Source organism: Botryllus schlosseri, chromosome 1, assembly GCF_051294905.1.
Source record: "Botryllus schlosseri isolate E-star chromosome 1, Bs_hap1, whole genome shotgun sequence".
NCBI classification, from domain to species: domain Eukaryota; kingdom Metazoa; phylum Chordata; class Ascidiacea; order Stolidobranchia; family Styelidae; genus Botryllus; species Botryllus schlosseri.
In genome coordinates this window covers 18,064,357-18,080,477 of record NC_137236.1, presented here as the reverse complement: position 1 = coordinate 18,080,477, position 16,121 = coordinate 18,064,357, and the positions used below count along the sequence as shown (strand labels likewise).

Sequence of the window (16,121 nt, the reverse complement as noted above, 5' to 3'; positions counted from 1 at the left end):
TACGTCAGTAAAATCGCTATTTTGCTCACCTCTAGAGACCGGACTCCCAAGGGGCTTAGCCGTCCCCATGAAGTCCTTGTTGACATAGATAACTTCAGTTCAGTATTGGTACCTGCAGCTAAGTATTGGTAATCACATTCTGACGTAACACAGGAAAATGTGTGGAAGCAATAGTTCTGTTTCGGTATTTTGGTGGTAGGATATATCTCAACATTGGACATGTTATAACCGGGACCAATAAACTGTTGAAAGATGTACATTGTACAAGCTGAAATAGCAAAGGAATACCTTCTTTTTATCCAAATTATGAATCAAATGTATTCCAATAACATCTGAACCAGCGGCCCCCTGACCTCCCTGCACTTATCATCATGTCAAAAAGAGCACATCATCTAATACGGTCGCAGGTTGCCCATCCCAGATATAATAGTATACATATGGTATGTCTTACGCCAAGTTTGAATCCGCATTCTAGTGGTTGCGTCTTCAACATTTCTGACAAATTTTCCCAAACTTGTTTGAAAAGATCAAAAAACATTGAACAGGACATCTATTTATTTCAAGTTAGGTTGCACTGAGACTATTCCTAATGCTGGTAGTGACAACAGAGAACACGGCGTCGTTCTGTACTGTCATGCTAAATTTGATCAGTTTTGGAATTGAATTAATGATGTTGATTTAGGGAAGCCTAATTGAGGGCGAAACCGGGCAACCTATATTTCATCTTTGAAGCCTGTCTTGGGCAGTGCAGTTTGTCAGCTATTAACAACAGCTACCCAGCGCACCGAGCTTTAAGCTACTGCCAAAGCTATGAAGTAATGAATGACATACACGTGGGAATTGCTCTAAATCTTCAAGGAATATCACAAATTTGCTCGAATTAAGTTGAAATCAACCTATACTACGTTGATCGGGACTGCTGGAGTTCGTATTTGGCAAGCTTTCTTGACTGCGAAATAAGTTTCATTTTCAACAATCGTCTTCTCAGAATAGCTGTGAAACACGTTTAGTCAGAATTCATACATGCCTTGTCAATTTCTCGCGTCCCCCTGAGAGCCTGCCGCGCACCCAAGGGGGGCGCACCACCCGGATTGAGAACCACTGATCTAAACAATTTTTTCTACTTTCTCACATGTGCTTAAAGTATGTAAATACACATACACTTTAATTAAACGAATCAGGGAAAATTAAAAGCTATAGTTGTGAGCGCAACTGGCGCAAGAAACGGTATGCCTGGCTATGTATTTAAAGCAAAATCACAGAAAATACCACGATTCCTGACGCGATTTCTCTATTTTCGTAACTGTACGTCCGTAAATATATAGTTGTTTTTTATAGTGTTATGGCATGGAATTAATATTATAGATGGGGTAGTGCTACAGGGCCCCTATGAGACTATCCGCAACAACGATAGAGTGCGAGGTGAACTGAAAGCACTTCTTCACTGATTTCTCTGTCGTACTTCCAAGCAGAAACAAGCACTGTTTCACCCGAAGAGTATTCTTCCGTTGTCGTCCAAGTGAAGATTAGTCTTGAGACAATCTGGATCATCTTCCTCCAACAACCACATTTTACGAATGAACACGGACACTGATTGGCGTCGGGAATCTGTGATACTGAAGTTTTCTCGAAAGTCCCGACACGTAACTTTGTAGCTGTCGTCCAGGCGTATTCCGAAGCGACCACAGCAAATTTGACAAAAATCCTATTCCCTTTTATTATGTGGGTGATGCTTTCTTTGCGTTCGCTACCTGGAAGTACATTTTGTCAGACGGAAGATTATAGAGAGCTACTCAATTATATTTTAGCAAAGACTCAGTTACAGCAGTTCGAACTTTGCTCAGGCCCGTTATAGCTTTCATGAAATAATTTATAGCCATGCAAATGTAATACGGTATAACTATACATACAAAATCAAATAAACCAGTATTAGAAAAAGCCTAATACGGAATGTGATTATTATGCTGTCTGTCCCAACTGGTGGGAGAATTGGAATTTTGTTTATCCCGTGATATTGCTCTTTAAAAATCGTTTCTAAACGGGTTACAGTGCGAGTTAAAGGCAGTGAAGAACGTTTTTCACTGCTGGTTAGATACATGCAAAATCAATTATTGATAAACGTCATGTCCGATAACGCTAACTTGCAGATATTCGATAATGCGGAGCTGATCAGAAGCATGAAAACACTGCACTTAGCTGTTGCGAATCAGCGAGAAAAGTAAGTAAGCACGGAAACAGATAAGGTACGGAATATCAAGACTGAAAAGGTAGGCATGCAGACCGCGGTCCGCCAGTTGAGTATAGCTCACAAGTAGATCGAGCCTATACGCGTCACAAGCACGTCACTGTAATAGTCACGTGCTGGATTGCAGAGAAGGTCACCGTTCCTACGTGCATGCCTAATTACGGATTAAAATGTTGTACTCGTGCCAACAATTTCGACGAGGACTTACAAGGGAATATATACTTCGTAAGCATTGCTTACGCCCTAATGGTCCAGGCCAGGCCGGACAATGTATTTTTCGTCTTAGCCTTGCTACGTTGATGTTGAGCAGAGTAGCTGGTTCGTGGTACAGAACTTGAATATAGCGTTCAATACAATATCCATTGTAAAATATTATTTATTGAATTCGAAGAATTTTCGGGTGCCTCTTTTCGAGAGTTAGCGGCACACTAAAGGGATATAAACAGATTTAAAAGCAAGACCAAAAGTAGAGTGTAAAACGGGTTTCCATACTTGCTACGGATAATACCCCATTAACAAGTTATATAGCAGTAGCCAACATTTCAAGCGCACGGATTTGGTTTTTATGATGCAATATATATATATATGAAATCGTGATGGACCCCCATACGCTTGCTACATTTTTACATCATGCAACGATATCAATTTCATTGATTGGTTGAATAAGCATCATTCTCTGATTACCTACATGTAGCGTATTTCGCTTTTAATGTTCTGTGATTGCGTGTAAAGCTCACGGCAGAGAGTCACGAAATATTCACAAACGTAGAGCTGGATATTTTGAACAAACTTTTGTAACGAAACAAAAGTAAAATCTTGAGATTGTCGAGGTGCATGCTCGTTTAATGCTGGTTTTCTATGCTGTCAGCGTCATGCGTAGAGTGGCCCGCAGTTGAGAAGCAATAAATTTCAACCAAGTATGCTATAATGACGTGAAAATTGTAATATAAGAAAAGGTTTACAGTGCAGAACCTACAAAGGTTCGTTTGTGAACGTGAACCTCAAAATTTCTTGGGTTCACACACAGAACGCGAACGTGAACCTCACGTTCACACCATCCCTAACAAGTATGTCGTTACAGACTATCTCTGCTAGATTACCGTAGTATTTGTATTAGGCTTATTTAGGTTGAGTTTTCATGATACTTCAATTCGGTTTTAGATTTAATGTTAGGTTCTGACATATGTAGGCTACCCATCTTGCAAGCCTGTATGCAAACCATATTTCCACCTGAAATACTCCCGGTAAGCGGTGTCGTTGCGATCCAAATAGTTCAGATGGCCAATGAGATGTCGCATGGACGGATAATCTTCCACGAAAATTAATCCGCTCGCGGGGATATGCGCTTCGTACGTCTCTTTAGTCGAGCCCCACACGACGGGTTCGACTCTGGCCTTTATGGCGGCGCGTAAAAACTTCTCCGTCACGTAGTCTCTGCAGTGATAGGAATTCTCGAATGCCAAGTAAAATTTGTACTGCGCTGTGTAGTCTATCATTTCATTTAATAAGTAGTCCATTCGAGGAACTGGTGCTTTTCCAAAGCATCCTCCGATGGCTGTCAGTTTTAAGCCCATTCTTAGCAATTCTTGGACATACTCAAGTCTGACAACGGCCGCGGGTGTACCATCGCAATTTGAAATAACGACCAACGCTAGATGCTTTTATGCGCCACCGGGTTGTCCAATTCAGTTCCGACTCGAGCTACCGCATTTCCGTAGTTCAATTTAAAATCCAAGTCTTTTCTGACTTTCTGACAATGACTTCTTTACCTCTCAATCAAAAGCGCACAAGTACAACACACGCGCGTCCACGTCGTCCAAATATCATATGATCGACCGAAAAGATCATCGCTTTATCAAATATGCCGGACCTGATGTGTAGAACAGTATCCCGCCGGCCATCCGGCAGTCAACGAGCATGTCCACATTCAAGTCGAAATACAAGCAATTACTACTAAATAAATACAGTCCATCCTCAAGATTACCGGACCACGACTGACCTATCGATCTCGCTTCCCGTGACATGCCGCCCTATTTCTTGTCGCTTCCTTTTTCTATACAATCTTCTTTACTTTCATTCAGTGTGCATGCCTCCTCTTTACATCGCCTAGGCCAAGGTGGGTGTCCGATTCCATAGACAACTCCTAGTCGCTTCGACATCTTCCTTTCTTTTCATTGTATCGCATTTTTTGTGGTGTATTGAACTGATAAAATTGCTAATAAACCAATGATGATGATGATTCTGTAGTAGGCAGAAAATCGACGTGTTATCGTCAGGGCCGGACACATTCGAGAGCCTGAGTGATTCGATTCTGTATATAGAGTATAGTAGCCTTCGAGTGGACTCGAGTAATCTAGAATCCCTCATGATGACGTTTCAATAGTATGAATGACGTGGATAGTTCTTATATGCACCTTTTATGCGACCACAAATAATATAATGACAGTTCTACATCACATTAAATGTTATGTGATATTTTTCGACCATAGTTATTTCATTGCACTCCGTCACAATGTTGTGGGTTAATCGCTGGTCCGTAAATATGCCATCTCCACTAACGTACGTAGCTCTTTATTATGTTTCGTATGCTGCGAGACGACCAATCGAGGTTTACGGCCTTCCACGGCCGAAAATCGAAACCATAATTTTCGTTGACAACTTAACTCTTAGTGGCACGCAATATATAATGCATAATTTCAGCAATCGAAAGATTCATATCTCACCTGTCGACGCGAATCGTTAAAATTAGTACTCGATTGAGTTTGGAGTACTCTGATCATTTTGCACAGACATCGTTATCAATGACAATGAATGCAACAGAATTTAGCAGAGCTGCTACATTGATGACAAGTTTCGCGTTAGACTCAACACGCTAAACCAGTGATTCCGAACCGCGGCTCAGGCTAGCCTTCTTGCGACTCTGATTGACCACTAAATATGCCACATAAATATAATAGACGACAGTTGTTGTTTGTTTCCATGAATATTTATAGTCAATTTCTGTATATGAATGCGAAAATGAGGGATATCAGTTGTGTCTGAAGTCGTTCAAGGCCGCTTCTGAAAACCGGGAGAGAGAATTATTGCAGACCAGCGTCAAACGCATGGATGAATAGCTACCCGTCACACAAGGATATCTTTCGAGTTCTGCTGGCCATAGACCTTATGTGGATGCTTTTGAATTATCTGGATGGTGAGGTCCAGAGGTAGGCTAGCTAGTAGCTACCTCAAATTTTCGTTATAAGTAGCCTATTCGAGTAGGCAGGCTAGCTAGCTTTAAATTTTTACTTAAAAGTAGACTACTCGAGTGTTTTCCTGCGGCTCCATACGTACTCTGAAGTTTGAAATGCGGCTCCGATATTTAAAAAGGTTGGGAACTACCGCGCTAAGCGTTACGGATGTACTGTTATGTCGCAAGGTCCCATATCCAAAGACCCGATAACACAAAATAACAATCACACTTGATATCGTGTTATCTTGTGGAAAAACAATTCTCATACAGTAGCAATTTCGTTCCTACATATTCATCGATTATCCTGTCACCATTTCGATATTTACCGATAGGTTAATGATGCGTTAAATCCAATTTGATCAATGTGTAGTAACCAGTTGTTTCGTATCATAGAAGGCGGCGCCTCTCCACATTGCCATATCAAGTAGTGTTAGTGGTTCCGCCTGAAATTTAACTCACACCGGCTTGACTTTTACTTTAGTGACAAACAACAATGGTGTGGTATGTTTATAGCATCATGTATGACATGGTAGTATGTCAGAATGTGGTTCAGATTTGCGACAAAACGGCGAAAGTTGTCAGTAACGAAGTATACAGCTCTGTACGATATCGAAGCACTCAAATGGCAATTGCCTACTTCAACTATTTGATCAAGTGATCAATCATTCCACTTCTACTTGAACCGTTTTTGACACGACACTAATTGTTTTTCCGCGAGTTACATTTTGAAACGTAGGAAGTTAGATTCACACCACTTTCATGGGTGAGATTGCCATGGCAACCCAGATTATAATCTCGAAGTCGACCCCTACATTCATCGCCACCAAGTCATTTTTCGCTATTCGTGAAGAAGAGGTATTTTGAAATTAAACTTTCACAGGCGATGGACTATCAAACGTCTGCAAAGCCCAGTCTCAATTTACTTCTCCAAACTGCCAACATAACTTCTTTTAAATATCGTTTCATATTACTACTTGAAGTCATTTTAGGGTGATTGGAAAATCGCTAGATCTACTTATAATTAGATACAACTTTGTGGCATTACTTCTACCTGTACCCGAGTATCAGAAAATAATATTTTGATCACCTCTGAAATAGAGATACAACCAACCGGTGCGACTATTCCCCCCCCCCGATTTTGGTGGCTATATATCTTCCCCCTATCTAATCAATGCTCCAAGGTGCTTCATAATGACCATTAAACTTTCTCAAAGTTCACAAACTTTGATTGGGTAAATTAAGTGTGACTTGTTCAACTTCCCTCGATTGTGGAATGCCTGGTAAGTTTGCTAACTCGTAAGTAATTACGACTGCCTCCGTTCTGTTGTCATTTATCCGGAATAACATCGTTGACAATTTATATTGAAATGATCCCAGAGGTGATCTCTGAGCAACAATGAAGTAATACTTCTGCATAGTTATACTCATATAGGTATTGAATACTTGCACTACGTACACAAATGAATATGTTTTTCCACCATATCCACCTGCAAGACTAGGTGACTGCGATGTTTTTGCGGCATATACACCGACTCATGATATATGGACATTGAACACGATCTGTGCATATGCATGCCATGAGTGCATGATGTGCATATGCCGCTGGACTAGGAAGGTGCTGATATAGACTTGTAAGACTTTCTGAGTCTTGCACTGCCCCTCCATGTTAACACGGTAACTGAGCCCAAGCCGGGAAGTCATGGATACCGGTGTTACTAACCAGATCTTTGGTCTGACCCGGCCGGGGATTGAGCCCATGGCCTATCGACCAAGAAGCCGGACGCGTCCCCATTACGCTATCTTGTCGCCGAACTTGAACAGTTTTTAGGCAAAATAACGTACCCTTTGTAATTCGGATTTTGAAAAGTAGAAAGTAATTTTGGGATTTGTAAGCATGACTTATATCAGTGGTTCTCGAACTGTGGTACGCGAGACGTTTCTGAGCGGTACGCGAAGAGTTCGGCGGTTTTTAATTGTTAAGTTATTAGTTAGGTCCACTGTAAATACACGATGTAACAACTACTTCATTTGTGCAACACTTTCTCGTTGGTGTTAATATCGCAGCAGATTCAGAACACAGATTACCAAATAACTGGCGGGATCGGCTAACTCGGCTGGGGCGTAATTATAACTATAATTCATGCGTATATTGAGCAGGCTACATTTTAATTATGTCGAAATGAGCCCATAATACATAGCCTAAGTATGGATTCTTCGCAACTTGAAACTGAGGAGAATGTTTTCCACAGCGAGCGTTTTTAATGAAATTTTCCAACGCGGCCATGAAATCCAGCCTGGTAGAACGACACATTGATTGGGAACACGCAAAAAAGTAGACTCGAGATGAGCAAGGGTGCTCGCTCGTTCTTGATGTCCAGCAAGTCCAAGTGCCCGAACTGTCTGATTGAGTCTGGACATGATTTCAGACGTACTTTGAGTAATGTTATACCCGGGATATACAATTATACAAGCTTGTGCAGTAGAAACAGTTATATCAATCTCATTACATTGTGTGTTGTTACCATGCATTGGCAGTATTACAGAGCGATACCTCTGTAATACTTGATAAATACCAGTACATTTGAGTGAAATTGATCATTCAAGATCCAAGTGGTACGCAGTGTAGTAAAAAACAAAAACAAATAGGTGGTACGCCGTCAGAAAGACTTTGATAAGCACTGACTTATATGAGTGAGATTATCATAAGAACCGCGTGAAATATCCCCGGTATCATGGTAACCGAATATATCACCGAAATTTCCACTTATGCGTAGTGTCATTAGTAGGGCGGTTTTTTTTGACATGCCAAAATTTGTCAAAATTTTGTCAAAATTGTAGCGTTAGGTCAAAATTTGTCAAAATTTTTCATGAAGTCAAAAAATTTTTGACGTCTGCATTTTGTTTGTATCGTAGATTTTGCACTGTTGGTGAACTTATAATTTGATATTTGACCGCTGTTAGCCTATTTTATAGGCCTGCCGTGGTAAACGGCTAATCGTCTGCTCATTGTGAATCATAAACGGTCAAATAAAACAAATATTAGGTAGACATGGTGTTATGGTCAACGAACCGCAATATCCTAACTGAAGAAAGACTTCTTGTGCATTGCATCATTCTTATATTAAGAAGCGCATGATGAAAATTTGTGATGTAGACAACATTGTCAGAGTGAAGCAACACGGTGTGTCACCAGCACCAGCAGTGTACGCACAACTTGAGTGTTGTCAGCCAACAACTGCTGCTGTTGAACTTCCTTGGCAAGCTTCTTAGTAAGGACGTGCACTTTCTACCCAAGAACGTAGGAAAGTATCTCTCGTTGTACTACAAAATATTTTAATTATTTCTAACATAATACATATTGTAACCACTGGAATTCTTCATAGGGCCAGATTTCGTTAAAATATTGTTTTTTTCATGTAAAAAGTTGCCTGTTTCTAAGCCAAAGACGCTTTTTCAGGCCAAACCTCTTCGTTAGGACAGTAAGATCCAACCAGATATGAAGATAAGGGGTACAATTTTAACATTATGTGGGAAAACACCTAATTTGCATACGTTAGGTCAAAATTTGATCAAAATTCAGTTTTTTTAGGTCAAAAAAAGTCAAAATTTGGATTTTTTAGGTCAAAATTTTCTTTTTTTTAGGTAAAAAAAAACGCCCTAGTCATTAGCAATTTGGAGTTTGTTAGCTACGATGCACGTTTTAACATCGAAAGCACTTAACTACAATTAACCGTTAAAAGTGAGCGACTAATCTATCTACTTTCTGAGATAACTTTCTTTAGTATATACTTTTCCGACTTTTTATTTCCCATTGCCACTTGCAGTACTTGCCACTTTGACATGTCCTCTAGTGGTAATTGAGTAGGAATTTACCACATTACTTCTATCTCCACTGGAATAGCACCGCTGACTATACTTTGACCGCTTCTGATTGCTATTTTTACGATGTATGGAATTCAAGGAGCTCTATGAAATTTCGTGACAGGACTCGTTAATATCATCACTAGGGTATGTTTTTGTCAAATCCGTGGAAAGTTGCACTTACTTTTCACAAACGTTGTTGTACCAAGTTGCATATACTTTTCACCAAAGTTGCACTAAAAAGTTGCATTTATGGACAAGTTCCTTGAAATCATTAGGATATGAGATACTCGAATCGATCCGTAACCAAGGAACTGTAGCAAAACTCAGTGTTGGCGACTTCAACAGAATCAACAGCCTGAAAAAATTGACCCAGATAAAATTACATTTTCGGCGGCCTAGCCTGAATATACGTCAAATCAGAAAGGACCTTAAATTTAAACGACGGTGAAATAATCAAGCAATAAATATACATGTAGTGCCAAATATGTTCAGTAAAAACGTTGGTTGAATGAAAATTCAAAAAAAGCTTTCAAAAACTAGCATGAAAAATCGAAAAATTTGCAAAAGGTTGCTTGAAAAATCGAAAAAGATGCAAAAAGATGATTGAAAAAATGGAGAAAAGTTGCAAAAGTTGCAATGTAAGATTCCTTCAAACAGCTTAAAACACCATACTACATAACTTCTCAGTATTTCGGAATCTTCCAGTAGCTGTGAAAAAAGTTGCAAAAGTTGCAAAAACTTGCCCTATTCATCACTGATTGCCTATGTAAACGTTTGGGTAAGTTCCCTAGAATTTTCCAGAAAATAAAATTCAATGGTCATGCATTTACCCCGTTCCCTTCAACTGGCGAATATTGCTATTTGAGAGGTAACGAAGGTGGAGTGCCGGTAATGAAAAAGTGAGGTTGCGCGTGGAAAATTTTCGGAAGAATATATTTAAAGGCAAATTATAGTTATTCGGAAAATTATGAAGTAGAAAAAAAGAAGAGGTTTCGGACCTTCGTACACATAGTCGAACAAAATATTTTCGTGAAGGACGCTGATACTCGCCAGGTAGTTCTTGGAGCCTACAACACAGAACACACCCTTCACATCTCTCTGGCAGATCTAGTGGCCTATCTATACGATGAATGCCAATAAAGGATTACCAGTTGAAATTGGATTAAGTTACTGATGCTTTCTGCAATAGTCAAAACGGGAAACTACGTCGGAATTGCTTTATTTATACCTATCCAAGCTAATATCTATTCGATCAAAAATACCCTTTGTTCCGCGATGGTAAAGTATATGGTCGTACAGAGAATTAATATAGATAAGGGTGCGATTATGAGCCTTAGTATCTCTTCGTTCATCGCCTTACGTATTAGTTATGAAGATTCATTCTACTGTGTAGTATCGTTCAGTGGGTAATGCGTGTAACCTATATCTTATAAAGTTCTACAGTTTCCATTAGGGATGGTGCGAACGCCTGAAAAGATCTGGTTCGTGTGAACGCCAACCTGTTTGACAGGTTCTATCAATGTGAACGCGAACGTGAGCCCATGACGTCACGTGACGTCATATTGCTAATTCCAACCTTAAATTCCCGAAGACTCAGCCACAATGCTAAAGTACATGCTGACTTTTTAAACGTCGTCAAATTTATCTACTGTAATAATCAAAGGTTTTGATAATTCCATAAAATTAATATTTTCCTTTGCTTTGCCAACCATCTCGACCAGGACTTGCAAGGGAATATATTATTATGCCTTGACGGTGTAGGCTAGATCGCAAAATGTATTCGAAAGGCGTGTTCAGACTATTGTTACATCGATATTGATCGGAGTAACAAACCGGTTTCTATGGTTGCGACAAATATTACCTAAAAAACAAGTTGTACAGTAGCAGAATCTGGTTTTTATGATACAGTAAACATATTAAATCAAGATAGATTCCACTAAGATTTTTTACATCAGACAGCAATGTATTCTCGGCACAAAGTGCAAGTTCGTTCAGTGATGAATTTCTTTTCATGCTAGCATCTTCCCCTACGTACATCGTATGAGTAATCCAGATGCAAAATAAAGCCAATGTCGTAGCAATTAAAGTTACAAGTCACTGTTTTCATATTCATGTTAAAATCTCTTTTGTTGCCAAGTCTGCGCCTTAAACTGCCACGTCTTACGTTTCAAAATCCTAATTTGTAAAAGAATGCAATCAGTGCCCGTGATTAGCGGCCATCTTCACTCATAAACGATGTTATGTCCAGGGCCGTAACAGCACTTCGTCAGCTCCCCCCAAAACTTTGGTCTTGGGCCCCCCATATGGTTATAGACCGAACTTCTGGGGGGGTTTACCCCAGACCCCCCTCCGACGATACCCTGTTTGCCGCTATTTATCATATTGGTTGGGAGTTCGTTTGCTGAATCAGCCTTTGTCGCCTATGCGCGCGAAGCGCGGGAAATATCTAGAATTCATGATTGAATCGGTCAGTATGATCGGGAATTGCATATATATTGTTATCAATTTTTATCTTCTCTCTGCTCGCGTAATCAGATTTGCCGATAGAGCTGAGTGAGGTGTGTTTGAAAAGGTAGGGCCACTCAATCATAATAAAACATCTTCGGGCGTATACCCGTTGGCAGGAACGAAACAGCACCTCGTCAGGCCCCCAAAAATGTGGGTCTTGGGCTCCCATAGGGTGATGAAACGACCCTTCCATCACGTTGTTCGCGTTTGTCACGAAATCATCCATACTGTATTGAGAGCCAGCGCGAGGCGCGAAAATTTTCGATAATTTATGATAAAATCGGTCAATCAGATCGGCGATTGCATATATATTATGTTATCAATTTATGGTCCTCTCTACTCACGTAATTAGATATACTGGTAGAGTTGAGTGAAGTCTCTTGAAAACGGGATGGCCCGTAAATAATAATTGAACATCTTCGGGCGTGCGGACCCGTTGATATGACTTCGTTACATGATGTTATTTTGTGACTTCCAGTCTGCTATATCAAAAAATATAGAATCGCCCAGACGTAGGCTTCTAAACTAAGAGACGCACACGATTTCAAATTGGTTTTTCTTCACTGGCATAAAATTTTTCACAGTGGGATGGTATTTGTCTTGTGAGGTTCAGATTGCAAAGACAGGAACATTCGGCGCCAGTCATTTAGGCGCCTATGGACAATTAAACCTATATGTATTTCGTATATATAACGAAGTCTTCGGTCAGTTTAAGGGCATAGACCTTTTCGGCCAAGGTTTTTTCGCTGCCGATCGTTCTGGCACACTTCTTGGAGTCGCATGTTATATTTCCTAAAACTTGATTGTATGTCTTAGTGGGTCGTGTCGTGGTAATGGCCCGATACCCAATAATAAAGATAAATGGCTACTTGAATTCGTGATTTTTTTTAAATCCATAAATTTTCAAAAAATACTTTATGATTTATGCTATAATTCACGAAATAATTTTGGGCCCCCTTCGAGCTCGCGCCCCCCCCAATTAGGGAGTTTGGGGTGCGGCAGTTACGGTGCAGGTTATGTCAAGCGCAGAATCAAGGTTTTAACACGATTCGGGGCACTAAATGTGTGTTTACTAAAGTCAGCCGTGAACCGGTCTTTTTAGTTTATGGTGAGTACTGAGCAGGTCTCCGATTTCAAGGAATAAAATTTGAGTTGGCATTATGAGAATAATCATGCAGTGAAATACAAACACTCTGCTGATGCGGACATGCTATTAGCGAAACTAACAAAACAGCAAGGCTATTTTACCAAGCCACATACAGAGGACGCAGCCTAATAATAATGTACCCAGTTAGCAACATGTGGTACACTATTTTAACGTTTACTCGAAACCCACACCTCTGGCCACATAACGCATTGATTCCATATAGTAAACCTAATCCAGTGGTGCTCAACCTTTTCGCAATCCATGGCCATACTTCGTTTACATATATAGCACACGGCCGTATTCCGACTGAGTCGTCATGGCCTATCTGGACGTCATATAGTGATGTTAAATTGGCTACTGGAAACTTCGCACCCCGGAGAGACCTTATGGTGTTCTGTATCTACGGCCGCACAAATTTCTTTCTACGACACCAGGCTGGTCACCCCTGCTCTAGCCCTACAATTATTTACATATTTTGGTACACCCAAGTGCAGGGACGGGCAACATACCTTAGCCCTAGCGTGTACGATACACCCGGTTGAGAGTCTTGATCCAGGGGGACCGCCAGCGGGAACAAGCCTGCAACATAAGTGCTAAGTGGTTGTTGTTAATGACTACAATTAAGACATGCTGATCACATTAGTTTATGAAATTGTGAAAATAAACAAAGGAACATGCAACGCTAGAATTGTCTTATTCTGGTACACATGCATAAGTCGAATCATTATCCTATTCTCGGTTTTGCCAGGCAGAAATATAGGCTGAAGTGGATGTGTGGTACTTCTATACTTCTGCTTGAGTACTAACGCGGACTATACTTTAACGAACTCTGATCTGGTCTACATTTCCATACCAGTAACTCGAAGAAGATATGTCCATTGTTAAAGTAACGAAAAGTCCTCCGCGGAGCCCGGTCCCTCGTTTTAACTCATCTTTCGACTCAAGTACAGATTTTTACAAAAGTGATAAACTTTCATACAATCACCGAAACGCAATAATACTCCGCGTAACGACAAAATACGATGTCAGCTTATGTAGAGCGGTAAATTAATAGATCTGAATTGTTCACGGAAATTTTATTTGTGGGATTTTAGCTGTTTCAGCGACTGTATGTGTACACTATAACTTTTAATCGAACATCCCGTTCGTTAGGTTCCTTCTGGTTATCAGTGTGCAGTGTCTTAAAAAAACTAGAAGTGAGCCGTGTTACAAGCCGGCAGTTACGGAATCACAATAAATAATATCGGTTCGGTTTATTAGCAATTTTTATCAGTTCAATACACCACAAAAATTGCGATACAATGAAAAGATGGGAAGGTGTCGAAGCGATTTGGAGTAGTCATTGTAATCAGAAACCCACCTTAGCCTAGGGCCTAGGGCCTAGGCGATGTAAACAGGAGGCATGCACACTGAATGAAAAGTAAAAGAATAAATGGGGTGGTATGTGAGTGACGAAGGCGATATCGATAGGTCTGGTCGTGGTCCGGTAATCTTGAGGGCGGACTAGTATTCATGTAGTAGAAGTAGCTTGTAGGCCTATTTCGACTTGAATGTGGATATGATCGTCGACTGTCGGATGGCCGGCGGTATACTTTTCCACACGTCAGGTCCGGCATATTTGATAGAGCGATGATCTTTTCGGTCGATCAAATGATATCTGGACGACGTGGACGCCTGGTTTGTTTGTTTGCTTGCTTGCTTGTTTGATGTTCATGGTGTTTTAATCACCGACTTGTAGCAAGGCCTACTTCTAAGCTTTTATAACACACGCTGACGCGGATCACGTGACAAAGAAGAGCCTAGCCCTAGATAGCCTGGTGTAAATGACTATTGCAGTTGAAAAACAATATCATCAAACCGCCAACAACTGCAATACCCCCTTCACAGTGTTACATTCGTGCAGTTACGTTGACGTCTTTGCTTGGACACTGATTTGTATAGGAAAAGCAATTAGTGCTAATCTTTATTTTCTCGTGTGGCCGGCTTTGCTATGTGTCACTTGATATGACCGATTCATGCTAATCTACTCTCTTAACCCTAGACTGCTCAGGTTGGGGTCAAAAAGACCCCAGGCGAACAAAAATGTGAGCCATATTTTTTTGTGCGGTCGGATTGCTCTTTCCAGACATGTAATCCTCAATGGTGTTATACACTATCATTCGGAATAAAGCATTAGCTGATTATCGCTAATACCTCGCCGCAATGAGCTATTGATTGCGCATGGGTCTGATTTTGCAAGTATAGTGGGCAGACTAAGTAATTATCTCCTCATTGTGATCGGATGGATTTCGACTTTTAGTTGCTGCTTGGCATTGGTTCTGTCACTTGCAGTCTACGAGATGATCAAGAAAATCCTGAAGAAGGTGAAGCTGGCAGTGATGGGTGGTTAGGAAAAGACGGTACCACGTTTTGGAGAAAGACTGCTCCGACTGCCAGTCGAAGTGCAGCGAATATGATAAAGTTTTCACCGGGTCTCACTGGGCCCGCAATAGAAGCTGATAACTGCATTGATTATTGGAAGCTCTTCTTTACACCACAAGTGATTGATTTACTTGTTGAATTTACAAACAAGAAGACACCTGAAGAAGCCCGAAACTACAAAGAGAAGTGCAGGGTAGGGCCAAGTAATTCGGTGGAGATGGAAGCTGTCATTGGTCTTCTTCTTCTGGCTGGGGTTCATAAAGCTCATGATTGTCACTTGATGAGTTTTGATATCTTCAAGGTAACAATGTCATGCGAAAGATTCCGATTCACTTTGCGATGTCTTCGGCTTGATGACATTACCACACGCGAAGATAGAAAAATGAAAAATTTGCGATAATTCGAACAATATCGGATATGATATTGAACACCTTCAAGAAAAATTACGTGTTGTCTGAATTTGTGACAATTGACGAAATGCTTTGGGGGTTTCGAGGACGGTGTTCTTTCCGACAGTTATTCGAAACGAACCGGCAAAATATGGCATCAAACTACATGCCCTGTGTGATGCAAAGACTTGCTACACCTACAATTTTGAAATTTATTGCGGGACGTAACTGGACTGGCCGTATAAAGTCGACAACTCGGCCAAAGAAGAAGTGACACGGCTGGTGTCTGATATATCAGGATCTGGCCGAAACATC

General features: G+C 40.6%; 1 protein-coding gene across 1 annotated transcript; it reads right to left on the bottom strand.

The window, feature by feature from the left end:
• Positions 1 to 3,435: 3,435 nt before the first annotated feature.
• LOC145439145 (alpha-(1,3)-fucosyltransferase 4-like) lies at positions 3,436 to 3,819 on the bottom strand. The gene has a single exon (XM_080316630.1). It carries the CDS (start codon positions 3,817 to 3,819, stop codon positions 3,436 to 3,438), a length of 384 nt encoding a protein of 127 aa, XP_080172756.1.
• Positions 3,820 to 16,121: the final 12,302 nt, after the last annotated feature.

Bases quoted from the DNA above. Each gene is read 5' to 3' on its own strand.
- LOC145439145 (XM_080316630.1), bottom strand. From the start codon at position 3,819: ATGGGCTTAAAACTGACAGCCATCGGAGGATGCTTTGGAAAAGCACCA.